The 21,770-nt window shown below is 48.9% G+C and overlaps 1 protein-coding gene across 8 annotated transcripts in view; it reads right to left on the reverse strand.

Moving 5' to 3' along the window:
• DHX30 (DExH-box helicase 30) overlaps positions 1–21,770 on the reverse strand; it is a 48,757-nt gene that overhangs the window by 23,908 nt on the left and 3,079 nt on the right. For 2 of the 8 annotated variants that reach the window (XM_055279089.2, XM_055279098.2), the window contains exons 3-6: positions 18,805–18,897; positions 15,622–15,676; positions 8,285–8,380; positions 7,140–7,168 (exon numbers count right to left, since the gene is read on the reverse strand). In XM_055279089.2, the coding sequence (XP_055135064.1) occupies positions 7,140–7,168; positions 8,285–8,380; positions 15,622–15,676; positions 18,805–18,895 (271 nt within the window). In that variant the 5' untranslated portion in view covers positions 18,896–18,897. Of the gene's footprint in view, positions 1–653; positions 804–873; positions 1,320–7,139; positions 7,169–8,284; positions 8,381–10,537; positions 10,702–15,621; positions 15,677–18,804; positions 18,898–21,770 lie in introns of those variants that run through there. The other 6 variants (XM_055279109.2, XM_055279116.2, XM_055279124.1 and 3 more) reach the window with 5 other exon arrangements.

Here is a 21,770-nt window from a genome sequence, read left to right on the forward strand (position 1 = left end):
CTGGGGAGCTTTTTCACCGCATGGACATCCAGCTCCCCACAGGGGACCTGAGAATGGAAGCGATGTTGGAGGCGACTCTATATTTTGAAAAAGTGCTTCCAAGCGTTCTGATGTAACTCTGCTGCCTGGTTTGAGACCGTTTCCTTGGGACAGACTCCTGTGTCAAGTGGCCAGGACGGAGGACACCTGATCCTGTCTCCCTCTACGCGGTAACTTGCAAAGCAACTAAGAGTCAAGCAGTTAAGAAACCGTATCTAAGTGGACTTGGCGGGGGGGTTGGTCACAGAGGGACCCAACTTCGAGTAGCCCATTACACCCACTGGTTTAATAGAGCTGCACTGAGACCCCCACAACCTCCCTCCCCCCCACCTTCAGCTCTATAAGGTTGGTGGAGGCTGGCGCTCTCTACCCATCCTTGATGCTTTCAACAGTTTTATTCTCTGCACTATTTGGGAGGCACAAAGCTGGAATCCACCAGAGCAGTCATTCTGTCTCTATTTGAGATCCTGATGTCCCAAGAGTTATTTTGGGCTATTTCTCACACTGCTGAGGGCATGCTTGTCCCTAGAAGCTCTAGCCCTTGGCCACTCATCCTGGCAGGAGTTGGACTTTTACTCGTTTTCCCCACTCCCTCGAGGTCTCGCAACTCTCACCTATTCTTGCCGGGAGCAGGTACTCTAAGGGTCCATTCAAGCCTGTGAGACGCTAAGCTTTACGAACAGCAAGCCCGCTGCCCGCCGACGGATGGCGAACTTGGCCACTATGGAAGAGAGAACCACCGGCCGCCAGGCCCGATTTCGGCCCGCGCCCCTAGCTCTGCCATCCCAGGAGTCAAGGGCGCTGCGGACCGCCCGCCCCCGCCGATGCCCTCACCGTTCACCATGCTTCCGTCGCCTTCCCCAGGCCCGCCGGGGGCCATCCCTGACTCGGCCTCGGCGGCCTCCTTGGTATGGTCGGGGTGGGTGCAGCTTGAAGAGAAGCCGCGCGAGCGACCCTGTCGCCCAGCAGCGCGGGGACCCAGGGGCTGCAGGCGCGGAGAGATGCCGGCGGCCAGCCCCATGAGTCTCCTGGCGGCCGCCATCGTGCTCCCGCCGACCCTGAGGCCTGTGCGCGGCAGGAACCGGGCGAAGAGAACGGGAGCGGCCGGCCCGAGCGCCGCGCGCCCCCTGCGGGCCGGGCGGACCCGAGGCCCAAGCCTAGGCGAGGGCATCGGCAGCCCGTCCTCGCTCACCACAGCCCTGGGCCTTCAGTAGGCGGGCTCGGCGCGGCCCAGGGCTAGGACCCTGCAGAGCTCACTCTCCAGCAAATCTAAACCAGCAGTCATGTGGATGGGAGGCAGGAAGATGGAATGAGGCTTTTTGGGGGGAAATAATGCCAGGCCTTAGCTCAACGTCATCTAAGGAAGCGAAGTTAGTTCCCTCTAGGTCCTACCAATTGTTCCTAACTACCTCTCACGTGCCTCTGGCAAATTGGCAGCCCCATCTTATTTAATGGCTTACAAAGTAAACCTGGTGAAGATCTGGAGCCAGGGCCGGGCGTGGTGGCTCATGCCTGCAATCCCAACACTTTGGGAGGTTGAGGCGGATGGATCCCTTGAGCTCAGGATTTTGAGACCAGTCTGGGCAGCATAGTGAAACCCCAACTCTATTAAAAGTTTAAAAAACGAAAAAGAAAATCTGGAGCCAGGCCAAGGAAGACCTCTTCAACATAAGCAGAAACAGATTTAATCCCCAGAGCTGGAGGGGAAGGTGAAAACACCCAACTTTGGAAACTGCCAAGAATTGAGCCGGTCCAGCGTAAAGTCCAGCAGTGCAAATGCTGTTCCTCGCCAGGCGCAGTGGCTCACGCCTGTAATCTCAGCACTTTGGGAGGCCAAGGCAGGCAGATCACCTGAGGTCAGGAGTTCGAGACCAGCCTGGCCAACATGGTGAAACCCCATCTCTACTAAAAATACAAAAATTAGCCAGGCGTAGTGTCGCTCGCCTGTAATCCCAGCTACTCGGGAGGCTGAGGCAGGAGAATCGCTTGAACCCAGGAGGCGGAGGTTGCAGTAAGCCAAGATCACGCCACTGCACTTCAGCCTAGGCGACAGAGCAGGACTCCATCTCAAAAAAAAAAAAAAAAAAAAAGATATCTGAAAGTTGAGGGAGACAACAATCCAGACAGAAAGGCACCACCTGGACAGCAGGACCCAAGCCCTTTGTGGCACTTGAGGAAGCCCTCAGGATAGCACTCTGTTCTGACAGCCATTTGGCATAAGGCTGAAATGCCATGATTTCTTAGATTTGCCTCTAAAGAAGCCAAAATGAAGGGCTATACACAAAGCAACACTGGCCATGAGTTGTTAATTGTTGAAGCTGGGTGACAGGTACTTGTGGGTTCATTATACTATTTTTTCTAGTTTACAACACATGTGTTGAACAGATGTTTAGATTTTTATGTTAAAAAAAATCAGCCAGGCGCAGTGGCTCATGCCTGTAATCCCAGCACTCTGGGAGGCTGAGGCGGGCGGATCATGAGGTCAGGGGATCAAGACCATCCTGGCCAACATGGTGAAACCCCATCTCTACTAAAAATACAAAAATTAGCTGGGTGTGGTGCCACGCGCCTGTAGTTCCAGCTGCTCGGGAGGCTGAGGCAGGAGAATTGCTTGAACCTGGGAGGCAGAGGTTGCAGTGAGCCGAGATTGCGCCACTGCACTCCAGCCTGGCGACAGAGTGAGACTCCGTCTCAAAAAGAAAAAAAAAAATCCAGGATGCCAACCAATTAGTTTGTTCCCAGGGGGGTCTTTGTCCCTGGTTTGGTTGTGTCCCCACCCAAATCTCATCTTGAATTGTAGCCCCCATAATTCCCATGTGTCATGGGAGGGACCTGGTTGGGAGGTCATTGAATCACCGGGGCGGTTTCTCCCATATTGTTCTCATAGTAGTGAGTAAGTCTCAAGAGATCTGACGGTTTAATAAGGGGAAACCCCTTTCTTTTCTTTTCTTTTTTTTTTTTTTTTTTTTGAGACAGAGTCTCGCTCCGTTGCCCAGGCTGGAGTGCAGTGATGCAATCTCGGCTCACTGCAAGTTCCACCTCCCAGGTTCACACCATTCTCCTGGCTCAGCCTCCCAAGTAGCTGGGACTACAGGTGCCTGCCACCACGCCTGGCTAATTTGTTGTATTTTTAGTAGAGACAGGGTTTCACTGTGTTAGCCAGGATGGTCTCGATCTCCTGACCTCATGATTCGCCTGCCTTGGCCTCCCAAAGTGCTGAGATTATAGGCATGGGCCACTGCGCCTGGCCTTTTTTATTATTTTTATTTTTTTGAGACGGAGTCTTGTTCTGTTGCCCAGGCTGGAATGCACTGGCACGATCTTGGCTCACTGCAACCTCCGCCTCCTGGGTTCAAGCGATTCTCCTGCCTCAGTCTCCCAAGCAGCTGGGACTACAGGCACGTGCCACCATGCCCAGCTAATTTTTGCATTTTTAGTAGAGACAGGGTTTCACCATATTGGCCAGGCTGGTCTTGAACTCCTGACCTCATGATCCACCTGCCTCAGCCTCCCAAAGTGCTGGGATTACAGGCATGAGCCACCACGCCCGGCTGGGAAAACCCCTTTTACTTGGCTCTGTCTTTCTCTCTTGCCTGCCACCATGGAAGATGTGCCTTTTGCCTTTCACCATGGTTGTGAGGCCTCTCCAGCCACATGGAACTGTGAATCCATTAAACCTCTTTTTCTTTATAAATTACCCAGTCTTGGGTATGTCTTTATCAGCAGCATGAAAATGGACTAATGCAGTCCCCTTTTCCTATTCATTTATTTCAACTGGTTTCTAACAGCAAGAGTCACCCTGAGCAAGTATTTTACCTCCACAAACCTCACTGACTCTTGCAAGATAAGGGCAACTCTTTACAGCAGCTCTTGGAACTCTTCTGCTTCTGTGATCTTCTCCTCACTGGTCTAGAGCAGGAGGTGGCAAACTACAGCCTGCAGACCAAATCCAGACCCCTGCCTGTTGTTAGAAAGTTTTATTGGTCCATCCTGGCTAACACGGTGAAACCCCGTCTCTACTAAAAATACAAAAAATTAGCCGGGCGTGTTGGCGGGCGCCTGTAGTCCCAGCTACTTGGGAGGCTGAGGCAGGAGAATGGCGTGAACCCGGGAGGCGGAGCTTGCAGTGAGCCGAGATCGCACCACTGCACTCCAGCCTGGATGACAGAGCGAGACTCTGTCTCAAAAAAAAAAAAAAAAAAAGAAAGTTTTATTGGAACAGAGCCATGCTCATTTACTATGTTATTCTATTATGTTATTTGCTACTATCTATGACTGCTTTCATTCTATAATGGCACAGTCAAATAACTGCAACAGAAAGTATATGCCCCACACAGCGTAAAATATTTATTATCTGATGATTACAAAAAAAAGATTGCCAACTCCTCCTCTAAAGGACCTTAAAGACTGGGTGCGGTGGCTCATGCCTGTCATCCCAGCACTTTGGGAGGCCGAGGCGGGTGGATCACCTAAGGTCAGGAGTTCAAGGCCAGCCTGGCCAATGTGGTAAAACTCCATCTCTACTAAAAATACAGAAATTAGCTCTGGGCATGGTGGCGGGTTCCTGTAATCCCAGCTACTCAAGAGGCCGAGGCAAGAGAATGGCTCGAACCCAGGAGGGAGGTTGCAGTGAGCCGAGATTGTGCCACTGCACTCCAGCCTGGACAACAGAGTGAGACTCCATCTCAATCAATCAATCAATCAATCAGTAAAGGACCTTAAAGAAAGTTAGAAAAAAGGGCTGGGCACGGTGGCTCATGTCTGTAATCCCAACACTTTGGGAGACCGAGGAGGGCAGATCGCCTGAGGTCAGGAGTTTGAGACCAGCCTGACCAACATGGAGAAACCCCATCTCTACTAAAAGAATACAAAAAATTAGCCAGGCATAGTGGCACATGCCTGTATTCCCAGCTACTCGGGGGGCTGGGGCAAGAGAATCACTTGAACCCAGGAGGCGGAGGTTGCGGTGAGCCATTGCATTCCCACCTGGGCAACAAGAGTGAAACTCTGTCAAAAAAAGAAAAAAGAAAGTTAGGAAAAAGGCCAGGCACGGTGGCTCATGCCTGTAATCCCAGCACTTTGGGAGGCTGAGGCAGGCGAATCACTTGAGCCCAGGAGTTGGAGACCAGCATGGGGAAAATGGTGAAACCCTGTCTCTACTAAAAATACAAAAAAATCAGCTGGGCATGCTGGTGCATGCCTGTAGTTCCAGCTACCAGGGAGGCTGAGGCACAAGAATCACTTGAACCCAGGAGGCAGAGGTTGCAGTGAGCCGACATCATGCTACCACGTTCCAGCCTGGGTGACAGAGTGAGACTCCATCTCATAAATAAATAAATAAATAAATAAATAAATAAATAAATAAAAGAAAGTTAGAAGAAATAAAACAAAGGCAAAAAAAAAAAAAAAAGAGAGAGCCTTAGGCATGCACCCCTTTCTTTACATCAACATTAAGCCTTCTCCGTATTCTTGGAGGAGAGAAAGTTGATTCCTTTCCCTGTGAAAAAGGAGGGAAGTTCTGAAAAAAGAAAGCGTTTACTGGCTCAGTGATCTCTCTATCTGCTTCTGGATTGGGGATGACATCTGGTACTACATGTGCTAAACAACTACATCTAGCTGCACAGAATTAAGGCGTAAAGGATCTGCTGAATACACGGGAGAATGTTTTAGGAACCTATACTTTGGAGGCCCCAGAAAAAGGCAACAAGAGGAAGCCCAAGATAATTCAGGCTTTGGGGCAGAGCAGAGAACTTCTGGAGGGACAGTGGAAGGGACCACCAACACCTAAAGAAACCAAGGGTCTGTGCTCGCTTCGGCAGCACATATACTAAAAAAGAAACCAGGGGTCTCAGCCTATATTTTGGCAACTTACCCAACCATATTTAGATATATTACACATGGTCAAAATGGCAAGAAAGGATCCACTTAGCTGGCAAGGAGACGAATAAGAGGAGCTACAGGAGCCAGGTGGGCACCCGACTGCCCTACCAGGTCATCCGTCCTCATGGCTTCCCCTTCCACATAAGCTGCAGGTCTCTTTTTTTTTTGAGATGGATTCTCGCTCTGTCGCCCAGGCTAGAGTGTAGTGGTGCAATCTCGGCTCACTGCAACCCCCGCCTCCCACGTTCAAGCAATTCTCCTGCCTCAGCCTCCCAAGTAGCTGGGATTACAGGCATGCACCACCACGCCCAGCTAATTTTTTGTATGTTTAGTAGAGACGGGGTTTCACCATGTTGGCCAGGCTGGTCTCGAACTCCTGGCCTCAGATGATCCACCCACCTCGGCCTCCCAAAATGCTGGGATTACAGGTGTAAGCCACCATGCCCGGCCAGCCACAAGTCTCTTGATGTAAACCACCACATCAAGAAGAGGGCACACATCTATTTGAGGCAATGGACAGGAAAGATCAGTTTTGTGGCCCCCAAGATCCTGCCAGAAGTGTCATCCCATGGTGCTTTCTGTGTCTCAAATCTGAGTAGGTGGGGCAGAGTGACAGGGGACAGCCAAAGGTGAGTTTATTGATGTACTCACCCTTTACCTTGGAAGGAAGCCTTGGGAAGACATTGGCAGTGGAGGAAGGGGGGTCAAGGAGGTAGGGAGGTGATCATTTTTTTTTCAGTTCCAAATCTGATTCTGCTGAGTACTGTGATCGATATAAATGGCCACCATTTTCTGTGCACTGTTTTCCTTATATAAACACCAGAGAGACTGTTGCTGCAACACATCTCCTTAAGGGCAGGAGCACCAGTGAAGCCTCTAGGGAGCTAGAAAGCACAGGGGAGAGGCCTGATCGCTATCCACAGGCTAAGAGAGCTGTTGCTTCGAGCTGAGAGAGAGAAGGCAAAATGCACACACCCACGGATGCCTCCTGGAGGCACAGCCGTGAGGAGAGACCACCAGGCTCAGGGTTCTGCACTCCTCTGGGGAAGAGAGCACAGCATTTGTGGGGCTGCCCCAGAGGCAGCGACTGCCCATCCCATGATCAGTGTTCTCCTCCGCATGTGCTCAAGAAGGCACTGCCTAGCCAACTGCCTGGTTAACCCCGACTAACCGTCTTCAAGCTTAGCCAAAGCACATCTGACACTCTCAGAGCCACTCACCTGCCATGTTGGAAATGTTAACGTTCAGCCTTTTCGAGTTACAGGGCATTTTAAGAAAGAAAAAAAAAAGGGCAATCAACTCTTGTTTTGGTAACGGTAGGGGGGTGGCATTTCTTTAAAACCTAAGTCAAATGGTCAGGGGGCTAGTACTCATTCCTGTCCTGCTGTCAGTAGTCAGGGCTGCAGCAGCAGCAGTGTGAAAACTGCCTGGGACGCAGCAGCAGCATGGGCTGCAGAAACTGAGGGTGCTCTGTGTTGCCCGCACTCATCCTGAGCTCTTGACCTTCAAAGCACTTTACAGACAGACCCTAGAGTAGACATGCTGTCTCTAGATGAGAAAATGACTCTATGACCTAAAACAGGGCTCCTTCTGCTAGGCAGCGGGGTGTGAACAGGCAGCCTATGGGGCAGAAAAGAGCAGCTATTAGGACAAAAAGGCTTCCAGGAGCACTGGCCTTAGCAGGCCTGGAAAAGGTATATTAATAAGTCTGAGGGAGAAGAGGAGGTGCTCATGTGCAGCGATGCTTCCCTGGGTCCTATCCCTGGCGCCATCCCTGGGTACTGGTAGGGCCTGAGGTAAGCTGCCACTTACCTGGTGCTCTAACATTCTCCCCAATCAAAAGGACAGCCTACCTTGCCAAGTGGACTGACAGGCACATTTTAATGTCAGTAAAGTGCTTTGAGGTGCCACATGGGAGACAGGAAAGTGATCTGTGTGTATCCCCAAAGCCTCCAAGATAGAAAGCACTAGGGCTGAGTCAGGGCTGTCTGTTCCAGCCCTGCTACAAGCACCCTGCTCTCTGAGCCACCTGATCAGGGACTTCTAGGAGCCTCAATGCCCCAAGCCCTGCAGATTCTCCATGCTGATGCTGAGAGAACCACCCAAACTGAGCCTAGGCTTTAGTCCAGGCCACACGAGGAGGCCCAAGAAGACTGCAGGGTCCAGGCCATGAGTCCAAGGATCATGAAAAATTCCAGACTTTTCCAAGTAATTTCTCCCTCAGGGCTCCAATAGCTCTGCTAACCCCACCCTTCCTCACTCGCTTTCTGGAGGCCTGTGGCCCTGGCACCAGGGCTCCCATTGCCACCCGCCTCCCCACAGACCCTGGACCAAGCTGTTGCTGGAGGCAAGGCTCCTCCCTTACCTCGAGAGATGGTCCCTCCTGGGGCAGGGTTGACACACATGGGTGGAAGGCGGGGTGGGGGAAGTTTGCACTGACGCTGCTTGTGCTGGGCCCGATCTGGGGAAAGAGAGAGGGCATCAGGGCGACATGTTCTCACCCCTCACAGTCACAGACCTCTGAACTGACTCACTCAGAGCATCCGTGAGGAGCTCTGGGCAACAGGGCTGCTGGACAGTGCTGGGAGCAGCCACAGGTTCTGAGGAACAGCACTAACAACGCCACACAGGAAGAAGGCAAGCGTCTCATATGATGTGATACGTGACAGCCTTAGAGAGAGCCCTCAAACTCTTCCTGTTCCATTAGCTACCCCCTATGAGGTTAACACCCATCCTATATACTTCTCTTAGTCTTAAGTTGTGAGGATGTGACAGGACAACAGGAGAAAGCTGAAAGCCTTGGTACCACGTCAACTCAAAAGCACCACATGTCTGCTTCTTATAGTAGCTCCCTACGCCTTCGCTATGGGTTCCCCAGATAGCTACCTCAGCCACCAAATCCCAAATCATTCTTTCCCTCCAAGAGCTGGGCAAGAGAGGGACGACTGGACTATGTGGGTCCAGCTTGAGAGCTAAAACCAGACCCACACTTACCAGCCTTCTCCCTCTTTCTAAAAGAGAATAACCTGCCATTCCAAATACTTCCATTCATTTGGGGGCTAAATGCTACTTATTAGTAACCAGAAAGTACATTTCTAAGAAGTCCCAAAAACTTGAGGTACATGAACGAAAATTAAGACACTCACTGAGTCTTCCACGGGAAGGTGGAAATACATGGATAAGGAAGGCTTAAGGTCTTTTTAAACCGCCTAAATGGTGACATTCAGAGAGTCACAAGTCTGGGGGCTGGGAGAAATGCATGCACTCTTTGCTCTCTTTGTCCCTCTGATTTCAGTATAGTAAATGGGGTAGAAGGGGAGCAGAGATGGCCACACACACCTGAAGCTTGAGAAACCACCTGTTCTACAAAGATGTTCATTTGTGGAATGCAAATTGACTTATATACAATTGGTAAAGAGGAGAATGACATCAGTAAAACATGACTCTTGTTTCAAAAAATTCTGAAGGCAAAGGAGCTGAAAAAGCAGGAGTAGAAATATAATCTTCAAGGCCAGGCGCGGTGGCTCACGCTTGTAATCCCAACACTTTGGGAGGCCGAGGCGGGCGGATCACGAGGTCAGGAGATGGAGACCATGGTGAAACCCCGTCTCTACTAAAAATACATTAGCCGGGTGTGTTGGCGGGCGCCTGTAGTCCCAGCTACTCAGAGAGGCTGAGGCAGGAGAATGGCGTGAACCCGGGAGGCGGAGCTTGCAGTGAGCCAAGATCGCGCCACTGCACTCCAGCCTGGGTGACAGAGCGAGACTCCGTCTCAAAAAAAAAAAAGAAAAAAAAGAAACATAATCTTCAGCAGGAAAGAAAAAGCCCTTTCAGCTATTTTTTTTTTAAATTAAAATTGAGTGCCTATACCTATAGAGAATCAAGGTGGTAGATACAAAGGTGTTCACTATACAATTTCTTCAATGTTTTAGTATTTTTGAAATTTTTCACAACAAAATGTTGGGGGCGAAGCAAGTCCTGCACTCCAGCCCTCCTCCCCCACAGTCCCAGCTGCACACACTCCTTTACCATAGTGGCTGTTTCAGAACTCCACCTCCACCTGGGCTTCCTCGGTAACTGCCAGCTCTGCTTGCATTAGAAGGCTCTTTGTAGCCCGGCGCGGTGGCTCACACCTATAATCCCAGCACTTTGGGAGGCCAAGGCCAGCGGATCATGAGGTCAAGAGATCGAGACCATCCTGGCCAACGTGGTGAAACCCCGTCTCTACTAAAAATGCAAAAATTGGCAGAGTGTGGTGGTGTGTGCCTGTAGTCCCAGCTACTCAGGAGGCTGAGGCACGAGAATCACTTGAACCCGGGAGGCGGAGGATGCAGTGAGCCGAGATCGCGCCATTGCACTCCAGCCTGGCCACAGAACAAGACTCCGTCTCAAGAAGACGGCTCTTTGTACATTTGCAGCATCACATCACCCTGAGCTGCCTGTCTAGGTGGTCCAAGGCATCTTCCCAAGCACCAATAATTGTTTTTGTCATATTTTGTTCACAAAGTTGCAGTTGCATTGGCCCAATTCTATTTTTCCCATAAGCTCTCTTATAATATTATAGATGTGTGATTTTTTCTTTTTATTTTATAGTTATGTGATTTTACAGAAAACATACATAAGGTTACAGGAGACGTGCTTGTAGGGTCTTCTAGAACTAAGTGCCTAGGATCAAGGTTTATTTTGAAACTAATTCCAGCTGCCTTGAAGCTAAGGTTGGAAATGACCAGCTCAACCTCTCCATTCCTGTTTAAGGAGGGTCCTCATTCACATCCAGGGATGCTGGATTGAAAAAAAAAAAAAAGAATAAATGATTCAATGATTAGTTATTATCTCATTAAGCATTTTCAGCAATTGGGAGAGAGTTGTTACAATCCCATAACTTCACTGAGCCCACTTCTGACCATGTAGCTGGAGAGAAAATGCACATTCTTGCTATTGATCCAGTGTTTTTCAAAGTTTTGTGCTGGCTGTGAAAGACTCAGCTTGCTCTTTTTTTCTCTCTCTCTTTTTTATTGTTCAGCTTGCTCTTCGTAGCCTGAGTCTGATGGCATTACAGGTAAGAAATCAGACAGCTGAGTTAAGATGCTGGCAAGGGTAGTAACAAGTAACTTACCAGGAACATAGGCATTCTTGCCAACAGCTTTGTTAAATTACATAATGAGAAAGATGGTAGCTAGCCACAAGACCCAGTGGGCCACCATCCACAATGCTGCACGGAATTGCTATAGCTGTTTCCATCAGAACCATCAAATGACCCATCCTATTGAGGCTATAAGCTCCAGAGTACCAAGAAGCATCTCTGAAATAGAGCTCTCTTCACCCTAGTGTCTCCTACACAGCAGGTGCTCAATCATGCAACCTCACAGCACACTGCATGGTGAGGCAAGGCTATAGCTCTCCAGTATTTATCAAGGGCATACTATGCCCAAGACTAAGGGTTGAGCACTGACCACAGCCAGGTGCTTTTCCTATATTTCAGCTCTAATATCTTCACTGTAGTCCTGAAGATAGCAGGTAGGAAACAGGATCAGGTAAGTTAACACCTTGCTAGTATTAGGGAAAGCCAGATTCAAGCCCCAGTCAATCAAACTCGGTAACCTCAAGCTTCACATCAACTTACATTTCCTCTCAAGGTTCATGACACCCTAGGAGCTCATAATTTCATGACGAAGAGCAAAGAAACATATAAAAGGAAAACTCAAGCCAAGCACAGTGGCTCACACCTGTAGTCCCAACACTTTGGGAGGCCAAGGCAGGAGGATTACATGAAGCCAGGAGTTTGAGAACAGCCTGGGAAACATAGGAAGACCCTGCTTCCACCAAAAAAACAAAACAAAACAAAAATTATTTTTTTAATTATTTTTTTATTTCTTAAAAAAATACAGAACAAAACAAAACAAAACAAACTAACAAAAAATGGCCGGGCGCGGTGGTTCACGCCTGTAATCCCAACACTTTAGGAGGCCAAGGCGGGTGGATCACGAGGTCAGGAGACCGAGACCATCCTGGCTAACACAGTGAAACCCCATCTCCACTAAAAATACAAAAAATTAGCCAGGCGTGGTGGCTGGCGCCTGTAGTCCCAGCTACTCGGGAGGCTGAGGCAGAAAAATGGCATGAATCTGGGAGGTGGAGCTTGCTAAAAATACAGAGAGACAGAGTCTCCCAATGCTGTCCAGGCTGCTCTCAAACTCCTGGCTCAAACAATCTTCTTGTCTTGGCCTCCCAAAGTGCTGGGATTACAGGCATGGGACATGGCGCCCAGACAGAAAAAAAAATTTTTTTCTTTTTTTTGAGACAGAGGAGTGCAGTGGCGTGATCTCAGCTCACTGCCACCTCCGCCTCCCGGGTTCAAGCAATTTGCTGCCTCTGCCTCCCGAGTAGCTGAGATTACAGGCGACTGCCACCACGCCCGGCTGATTTTTGCATTTTTTTTTTTTTTTTTTAGTAGAGACGGGGTTTCACCATGTTGGCCAGGCTGGTCTCGAACTCCTGACGTCAAGTAGTCCGCCCACCTTAGCCTCCCAAAGTGCTGGGATTACAGGTGTGAGCCACCGTGCTCAGCTGAGGATTACGATTTTTATTGGGCTTTCCATCTCTTTACAAAATCAGTACTATTAATTCAGAGACACTCACCATGAGAAAATCTGTTTTCATCGACCTTTTACAAGTGGGTAGACAATAAAGCCCACTGGTTAGTACGTAAACACAAAGTGCTAATTTTAGCTAAAAAAAAAAAAAATATATGCTGCCCACACTAATCTCAAGTTCACTTTTTTCTTTCTTACATATAGTCAGCCAAAAAAAAAAAAAAAAGCCCAGGATGACAGAAATTAATTTTTTCAAACAATATGAAAACAGATGGAGTGGCTGGAGACACACAAGGAGGCAGGGACAGGCTGCTTTGAGCCCTGGTACGTCCAGCCCTCCTTCTGGCCCCATTCAATGGGTTACACAGGGCACCACTTGGCCAGGGGTTTCCCAGGCCTCGAGCAACACAACTTAGAGAGAGAAAAGACACAATCAGGAAGACCTATTTAATCAGCAGTTATAGACGTTCTGTTATGGTTCTTATTTATTTGTAAAATATCCTCAGACAGAAGCCTCAGGATCAGCTTCAAGACGGGCTACAGGCCCTTTACTCTTCAGTCTCTTGAAGAAGAAAAGTCATGTTTCTAAGAAATACAAAGCTCTCAGGATCTGGCCCCTAAAGTCCCCACAAGCTACTTTACCTCCTATAAACACACTGTGAACTCTACCCTATAGCCCTGTCATGGCTCAATTCTGCCATTGCCTATGCAACTCCCTCACTCCGTGTGCTGTAGAGCACTAATTTCAAGACTTGCCAGAGTTTCTATGATCACTAATGTAAGAATGACTTTGACATAGTGTGGATATTTGTCCCTACCCAAATCTCATGTTGAAACGTAATCTCCTGCCAGGAGCGGTGGCTGACGCCTGTAATCCCAACACTTTGGGAGGCCGAGACGGGCGAATCACTTGAGCTCAGGAGTTAGAGACCAGCCTGGCCAATATGGCAAAACTCCATCTCTACTAAAAACACAAAAATTACCTGGGCGTGGTGGCGCACGCCTGTAGTCCCAGCTACTTGGGAGGCTGAGGCAGGAGAATCGCTTGAACCCAGGAGGCAGAGGTTGCAGTGAGCCGAGATCATGCCACTGCACTCCAGCCTGGGCAACAACAGAGTGAGACTCCGTCTCAAAAAAAAAAAGAAACGTAATCTCTGCTGTTGAAGGGTCATAGAGTGGATCTCTCGTGGTTTGCTGCTATCCTTGTGATAGTGAGTAAATTCTCATGAAATCTTTTTTTTTTTTTTTGAGATGGATTCTTGCCCTGTCGCCCAGGCTGGAGTGGGGAGTGGCACGATCCTGACTCACTGCAACCTCCACTTCCTGGGTTCAAGCAATTCTCGTGCCTCAGCCTCCTAAGTAGCTGGGAATACAGGCACACGCCACCACACCTGGCTAATTTTCTGTATTTTTAGTAGAGACAACAGCATCATGTTAGCCAGGCTGGTCTCAAATGCCTGACCTCAAGTGATCCGCCCACTTTGGCCTCCCAAAGTGCTGGAATTATAGGAGTGAGCCACTGTGCCCAGCCTCTCATGAAATCTTGTTGTTTATTTTATTTATTTATTTATTTTTGAGATGGCACCTCACTCGTTGCCCAGGCTGGAGTGCAATGGCACAATCTCAGCTCACTGCAAACCGTCTCCCAGGTTCAAGCAATTCTCCTGCCTCAGCCTCCCGAGTAGCTGGGATTACAGGTGCCCACCACCACACATGGCTTTTTTTTTTTTTCTTTTTTTCTTTTTTTTTTTTGAGACTGAGTCTTGCTCTGTCACCCAGGCTGGAGTGCAGTGGTGTAATCTCGGCTCATTGCAACCTCTGCCCCCCAGGTTCAAGCTATTCTCCTGCCTCAACCTCCTGAGTAGCTGGGACTATAGGCACACACTGCCACGCCTGGAAAATTTTTTGAATTTTAGTAGAGACGGGGTTTCACCATGTTGTCCAGAGTGGTCTCGAACTCCTGAGCTCAGGCAATCCGTCCACCTTGGCCTCCCAAAGTGCTGGGATTACAGGCGTGAGCCATCGTGCCCAGCCAATCTTGTTTAAATTGTGTGGCACCTCCGCAACTCTCTCTCTGGATCCTGATTTTTGCCATGTGACATGCCTGCTCCCACTTCACCTTCTGCCCCTGAGTAAAAGCTCCCTGAGTCCTCCCCAGAAGCCAAACAGCTGCCAGCAGCATGTTTCCTATACACCCTACAGAAATGTGAGCCAATTAAACCTCTTTTCTTATAAATTACCCAGGCTCAGGTATTTTTTTATACCAATGCAAGAACAGCCTAATACAGACACAATCCACTTCCACCAGTGTTTACTGAGGCCTACTATGTGCGAAATGCTGGCCAGGTGCTATGCATGATAAAAGCACACAACAGGCCCCGGCTACAGGGAGCTTCCAATCTAGTGACAAAATGATTAATTCAGAATAGACTAACCATGAGAACGAACAGGTATGGTACTGAGGAAGGTTGGAGAAAGATTGCACTTGGTCAACAGAATTAGGAAAGGTTCATGAAGGAGACGGTATAAAATACTAGCCTAGAAAAACAGGATTTTAGAGGCCAGGCACGGTGGCTCACACCTGTAATCCCAGCACTTTGGGAGGACGAGGTGGGTGGATCACTTGAGGTCAACAGTTTGAGACCAGCCTGGCCAACATGGTGAAACCCCGTCTCAACTAAAAAAAAAAAAAAGAATTAGCCAAGCTTGGCAGCCGGTGCCTGTAATCCCAGCTACAACGGAAGCTGAAGCAGGAGAATTGCTTCAACCCGGGAGGCGGAGGTTGCACTGAGCCGAGATCGTGCCACTGCACTCCAGCCTGGGCGACAGAAGTGAGACTCCATCTCAGAAAAAAAAAAAAAAAAAAAGAGATTTTAATAAGCAGGGAGTACGCAGAAGGGTGCACTGGGAGGAAGCATGGCAAAGGCCATGGCAAGGGTTGGCACAGATTATAAGCACCATGCAAGAGAAAGGCTATAGGAAAGGACTTCGGAAAACCACCCAAAGAAATGTGAAAGAACTACATACTGGGGAGAGACTTTCACAGCCCTCAGAGCTGCCCATCCCAATAAGGAAGGGCATGAGGTCACAAGCACAGTTGCAGTCTTACCTTTTCTGAATGAGTCCAGGCTGAACATTTCTGGCCAGGAGGGAAAGCTGGAATCCTGAGAACAAGGAGGGCCAAGAGGCAATGGTTAATATTCCTGGTCCAGCAACCCACAAAGAAGACTCAGTAACATGGAGAGCACTGTCCAGAAAATGAAAAAAATGAAACTCTTCACTAATGAGCCCCAACTGCTGCTCCCCAGTCTTGAGGACTGGAAGGCCAGCTCCACTCTAGAGTAATTGTCTTTGCTTCTTTCTAATTGAGCACTTTCTTCCCTGTCCTAAAACTCCCCACATCCTGTTAAACAGAGGGAGATGCATTTCATCATGAGAAACATGTAGTTCTACCTAGTTCATCATAATACTTACAGGTTTCCTTCCCAGTTCATCATAATACTTGCAGGTTTCCTTCCTAGTTATCATAATACTTGCAGGTTTCCTTGGGACTTCCGGGAAGAAACGAAATTCTACATGGACCCCTTCTGTCACGTGGCATCAGGAAATAGGACTGATGACTGCCTTATAGGCAAACTGGCTTACTGGGCTTTCATAAAACCTAGTCAAGACCCTAAAAATGAGATTTGAGGCTGGGCGCGGTGGCTCACGCTTGTAATCCCAGCACTTTGGGAGGCCGAGGCAGGTGGATCACGAGGTCAGGAGATCGAGACCACGGTGAAACCCCGTCTCTACTAAAAAGACAAAAACTTAGCCGGGCGTGGTGGTGGGCGCCTGTAGTCCCAGCTACTCGGAGAGGCTGAGGCAGGAGAATGGCGTGAACCCAGGAGGCGGAGCTTTCAGTGAGCCAAGATTGCGCCACTGCACTCCAGCCTGGGCGATAGAGTGAGACTCCGTCTCAAAAAAAAAAAAAAAAAAATGAGATTTGACTGACAGGATCAAAGAATAACTGTATAGTGATTCAGAATAAAAAGCTTTTTATAACAGAGTCTCTATGAAATCACAAGTATTAAGTTAAAGCATAACTATTGGCCGGGCGCGGTGGCTCACGCCTGTAATCCCAGCACTTTGGGAGGCCGAGGCTGGCGGATCACGAGGTCAGGAGATCGAGACCATCCTGGCTAACACGGTGAAACCCCGCCTCTACTAAAAAAATACAAAAAAATTAGCCGGGCGAGGTGGCAGGCGCCTGTAGTCCCAGCTACGCGGGAGGCTGAGGCAGGAGAATGGCGTGAACCCTGGGGAACGGAGCCTGCAGTGAGCCGAGATCGCGCCACTGCACTCCAGCCTGGGTGAAAGAGCGAGACTCCTTCTCAAAAAAAAAAAAAAAAAAAAAAAAAAGTTAAAGCATAACTATTAGCCAAAAGTTTTGGTGCATTTTGCTTATTAGTATATTTAACTAAGGACTATACTTAGAGATGACAAGAAAAAAAAAGCAACATCTCTGGTTTAACAATTTTGTTTTAAAAAATACTCAAACTCAGATTTATAGATGTTTTTATAATCCAGTACTCCTTGATTAGTGCAGTAACCTTAAGTGGACTTTGTTTAAAAACATCTACACAGTGTTTAGCAAATCAGAATCATGTCCAACATTGCTTGGAGTCTACTGGGGCCAACACTCCTGCTCCTGACTCCTGTTCCCTCTCATTCTCAAATTGTGGGGAGGTGGGGAGTGGAGGGCTGACCTGGGGTGGAATCTTTCAGGTCCATAGCAGGTCTGCCCTGATGGCCTCCACTCCCCAAGGGATGCTGGAAATTTCAGCCCAGAGGATATGGTATATCACAGAGAACAACACAATATCAACAATGATAATATTTACTTTAAGAAGTTACATTCCTGCCGGGCGCGGTGGCTCAAGCCTGTAATCCCAGCACTTTGGGAGGCCGAGGCGGGAGGATCACAAGGTCAGGAGATCGAGACCATCCTGGCTAACACAGTGAAACCCCGTCTCTACTAAAAATACAAAAAATTAGCCGGGCGTGTTGGCGGGCACCTGTAGTCCCAGCTACTCGGGAGGCTGAGGCAGGAGAATGGCGTGAACCCGGGAGGTAGAGCTTGCAGTGAGCCGAGATCGCGCCACTGCACTCCAGCCTGGGGGACAGAGGAGGTAGAGCTTGCAGTGAGCCGAGATCGCGCCACTGCACTCCAGCCTGGGGGACAGAGAAAGACTCCGTCTCAAAAAAAAAAAAAAAAAAGTTACATTCCGGCCGGGCGCGGTGGCTCACGCCTGTAATCCCAGCACTTTGGGAGACCGAGGCGGGTGGATCACAAGGTCAGGAGATCGAGACCGTCCTGGCTAACACAGTGAAACCCCGTCTCTACTAAACAAAATACAAAAAATTAGCCGGGCATGGTTGCAGGCGCCTGTAGTCCCAGCTACTCGGGAGGCTGAGGCAGGAGAATGGTGTGAACCCGGGAGGTAGAGCTTGCAGTGAGCTGAGATCGCGCCACTGCACTCCAGCCTGGGTGACAGAGTAAGACTCCGTCTCAAAAAAAAAAAAAAAAAAAAAAAGTTACATTCCATAGATACCTTCTAGATACCTTCTATCCAAATGAAAATAAAAAGTGTGTAATTTGACATTCTAATTTAAAAGAAAACCAGAATATTATAAAATATAAAACATTTTAAATAAATATTACTTAAAAAACAATACTCCCTGACCAACATGACCCCGTCTCTACTAAAAAAATACAAAAAATTAGCCAGGCACGGTGGCAGACGCCTGTAATCTCAGCTACTCAGGAGGCTGGGGCAGGAGAATCGCTCGAATCCGGGAGGCAGAGGTTGCAGTGAGCCAAGATCGCGCAATTGCACTCCAGCCTGGGCAACAAGAGTAAGACTCTGTCTCAAAAAAAAAAAAAAAAAAGAAAACTCGGCTGGGTGCGGTGGCTCATGCCTATAATCCCAGCACTTTGGGAGGCTGAGGTGGGCAGATCACCCCACCAGCCTGGCTAACATGAGGAAACCTCGTCCCCAATAAAAATACAAAAATTAGCCGGCTGTGGTGGCGCACGTCTGTAATCCCAGCTACTCAGGAGGCTGAGGCAGGAGAATCGTTTGAACCTGGGAAGCGGAGGTTGCAGTGAGCCAAGATCGTGCCTTGGCACTCCAGCCTGGGCAACACAGAGAGACTCCATCTCAAAAAAATAAATTTAAAAAAACAAGAAAAAAAAAACAATACTCTATTGCTAAGAAATGGTAAACTGGCTAGGCACAGTGGTTCACACCTGTAATCCAAGCACTTTGGGAGGCTGAGATGAGAGGAGCACTTGAGACCAGGAGTTCAAGACCAGCCTGGGCAACGTAGTGAGACTGCATATCTAAAAAAAATTTTCAAAATTAGCCAGGTGTGGTGGTACATGCTTGCAGTCTTAGCTACTCAGGAGGCTGAGGCAGGAGGATCACTTCGCCCAGGATTTTGAGGTTTACAGTGAGCTGTGATCACGCCACTGCACTCCAGTCTGGGTGACAAAGCAAGATGCTATCTCTCTTAAAAAAAAACAAAAAGCAAGCCAGGTGCAGTGGCTCATGCTTGTAATCCCAGCACTTTGGGAGGCCTCGGCGAGCAGATCACCTGAGGTCGGGAGTTTGAGACCAGCCTGACCAACACAGAGAAACCCCGTCTCTACTAAAAATACAAAATTAGCCAGACGTGGTGGCGCGTGCCCGTAATCCTAACTACGTGGGAGGCTGAGGCAGGAGAATCACTTGAACCCAGGAGGTGGACGTTCCAGTGAGATGAGATTGTGCCACTGCACTGCAGCCTGGGCAACAAGAGCGAAACTCTGTCTCAAAAAAACAAAACAAAAAAAAAGCAAAATTTAATGGCTAGGTGTGGTGGCTCATGCCTGTAATCCCAGCACTTTGGGACGCCCAGGTGAAGGATCGCTTGAGGCCAGGAGTTCAAGACCAGCCTAGGCAACACAGTGAGACCCTGTCTCTAAAAAAAAAAATTTGTAAGTTAATTTGCTTGCAAACAGACTCTTGATTTTGCTTTTTTTTTTTTTTTTTTGAGACAGAGTCTCACTCTGTCACCAGGTTGGAGGGCAATGGCGTAATATTAGCTTACTGCAACCTCCACCTCCTGGGTTCAAGCTATTCTCCTACCTCAGCCTCCCAAGTAGCTGGGACTACAGGCACACGCCACCATGCACGGCTAATTTTTTTTGTATTTTTAGTAGAGATGGGCTTTCACCATGTTGGCCAGGATGGTCTCGATCTCTTGGCCTCATCATCTGCCTGCCTCGGCCTCCCAAAGTGCTGGGATTACAGGCATGAGCCACCGTGCCCGGCCAGTTTTGCTTTTTAAAAGTCCCTAATCCTCTAGCCCAATATGTCAATTTTGGCTCATGTACCACTCTTTTTCCTGTACTAGTCTAAAAAACGATACTATGAGAATCAAGATAGGAACTTTTAGAAATACAATTTACAGAGCTCTAGAACATTTCATAGAGATCCAAAAGAAAGCTGTCTTCCTTGTAATGTAGTCAGTAATGGTGTTTTGTTTTGAGACAGAGTCTTGCTCTTGTTGCCCAGGCTGGAGTGCAATGGCACGATCTCTGCTCACTACAACCTCCGCCTCCCGGGTTCAAATGATTCTCCTGTCTCAGTCTCCCTAGCAGCTAGGATTACAGGCGCCCACCACCACGCCTGGCTAATTTTTGTATTTTTGGTAGAGACAGTGTTTCACCATGTTGGCCAGGCTGGACTCGAACTCCTGACCTTGTGATCCGCCCGCCTCGGCCTCCCAAAGTGCTGGGATTACAAGCGTGAGCCACCGCGCCCGGCCCATAATGCAGTAATGTTAAAAATCTTGGCCCACTGCAACCTCCTCCTCCCGGGTTCACGCCATTCTCCTGCCTCAGCCTCTCCGAGTAGCTGGGACTACAGGCGCCCGCCACCACGCCTGGCTAATTTTTTTTTTGTATTTTTAGTAGAGACGGGGTTTCACTGTGGTCTCGATCTCCTGACCTCGTGATCCGCCCGCCTCGGCCTCCCAAAGTGCTGGGATTACAAGCGTGAGCCACCGCGCCCGGCCCATAATGCAGTAATGTTAAAAAATCTTTGTAGTGGGCCAGGCTTGGTGGCTCACACCTGTAATCCCATCACTTTGGGAGGCCGAGGCAGGCAGATTGCCTGAGGTCAGGAATTTGAGACCTTTCTGGCCAAGATGGTGAAATCCTGTCTCTACTAAAAATACAAAAAAATTGGCCAGGCACGCCTGAGTGCAGTGGCTCACTCCTGTAATCCCAGCACTTTGGGAGGCCGAGGCAGGCGGATCACGAAGTCAGGAGTTCGAGACCAGCATGGCCAACATGGTAAAACCCTATCTCCACTAAAAATACAAAAAAATTAGCCAGGCGAGGTGGTGCACGCCTGTAGTCCCAGCTACTCAGGAGGCTGAGACAGAAGAATCGCTTGAACCTGGGAGGCAGAGGTTGCAGTGAGCCAAGATTGCACCACTGTACTCCAGCCTGGGTGACAGAGTGAGACTCCATCTCAGAAAAAAAAAAAAAAATTGGCCAGGTGTGGTGGCTCACACCCGTAATCCCAGCACTTTTGGAGGCAGAGGCAGGCAGATCACGAGGTCAGGAGTTTGAGATCAGCCTGACCAAAATGGTGAAACCCCACCTCTACTAAAAATACAAAAATAAGCCAGGCGTGGTGGGGTGCACCTGTAATCCCAGCTACTCAGGAGGCTGAGGCAGGAGAATCACTTGAACCCAGGAGGCGGAGGTTGCAGTGGGCCAAGATCGCACCACTGCACTCCAACCTGGGCAACAGAGTGAGACTCCATCTAAAAATAATAATAATAATAATACAAAAAAATTAGCCGGGCTTGGTGGCATGAGGCTGAGGCAGGGGACTTGCTTGAACTAAGGAGGTGGAGGTTGCAGTGAGCCGAGATTGCACCATTGCACTCCAGCCTGGGTGACCGGGCAAGACTGTCTCAAAAACAAAAAACCTTTGTAGTTCAATGTGTCTCTTAAGTAATTTACAGATAAGTAAAACGCTATTTTATCAAGATTTCCTGCATAATGAAATACAATTTAACTCCAGGTAAAGTCACTAGGGGATGGTTCCAGGACAGGGACTCCACAATGACTAATTAAAAATGATACCCGGGCCGGGCGCGGTGGCTCACGCTTGTAATCCCAGCACTTTGGGAGGCCGAGGCGGGCGGATCACGAGG

Source organism: Symphalangus syndactylus, chromosome 1, assembly GCF_028878055.3.
Source record: "Symphalangus syndactylus isolate Jambi chromosome 1, NHGRI_mSymSyn1-v2.1_pri, whole genome shotgun sequence".
NCBI classification, from domain to species: domain Eukaryota; kingdom Metazoa; phylum Chordata; class Mammalia; order Primates; family Hylobatidae; genus Symphalangus; species Symphalangus syndactylus.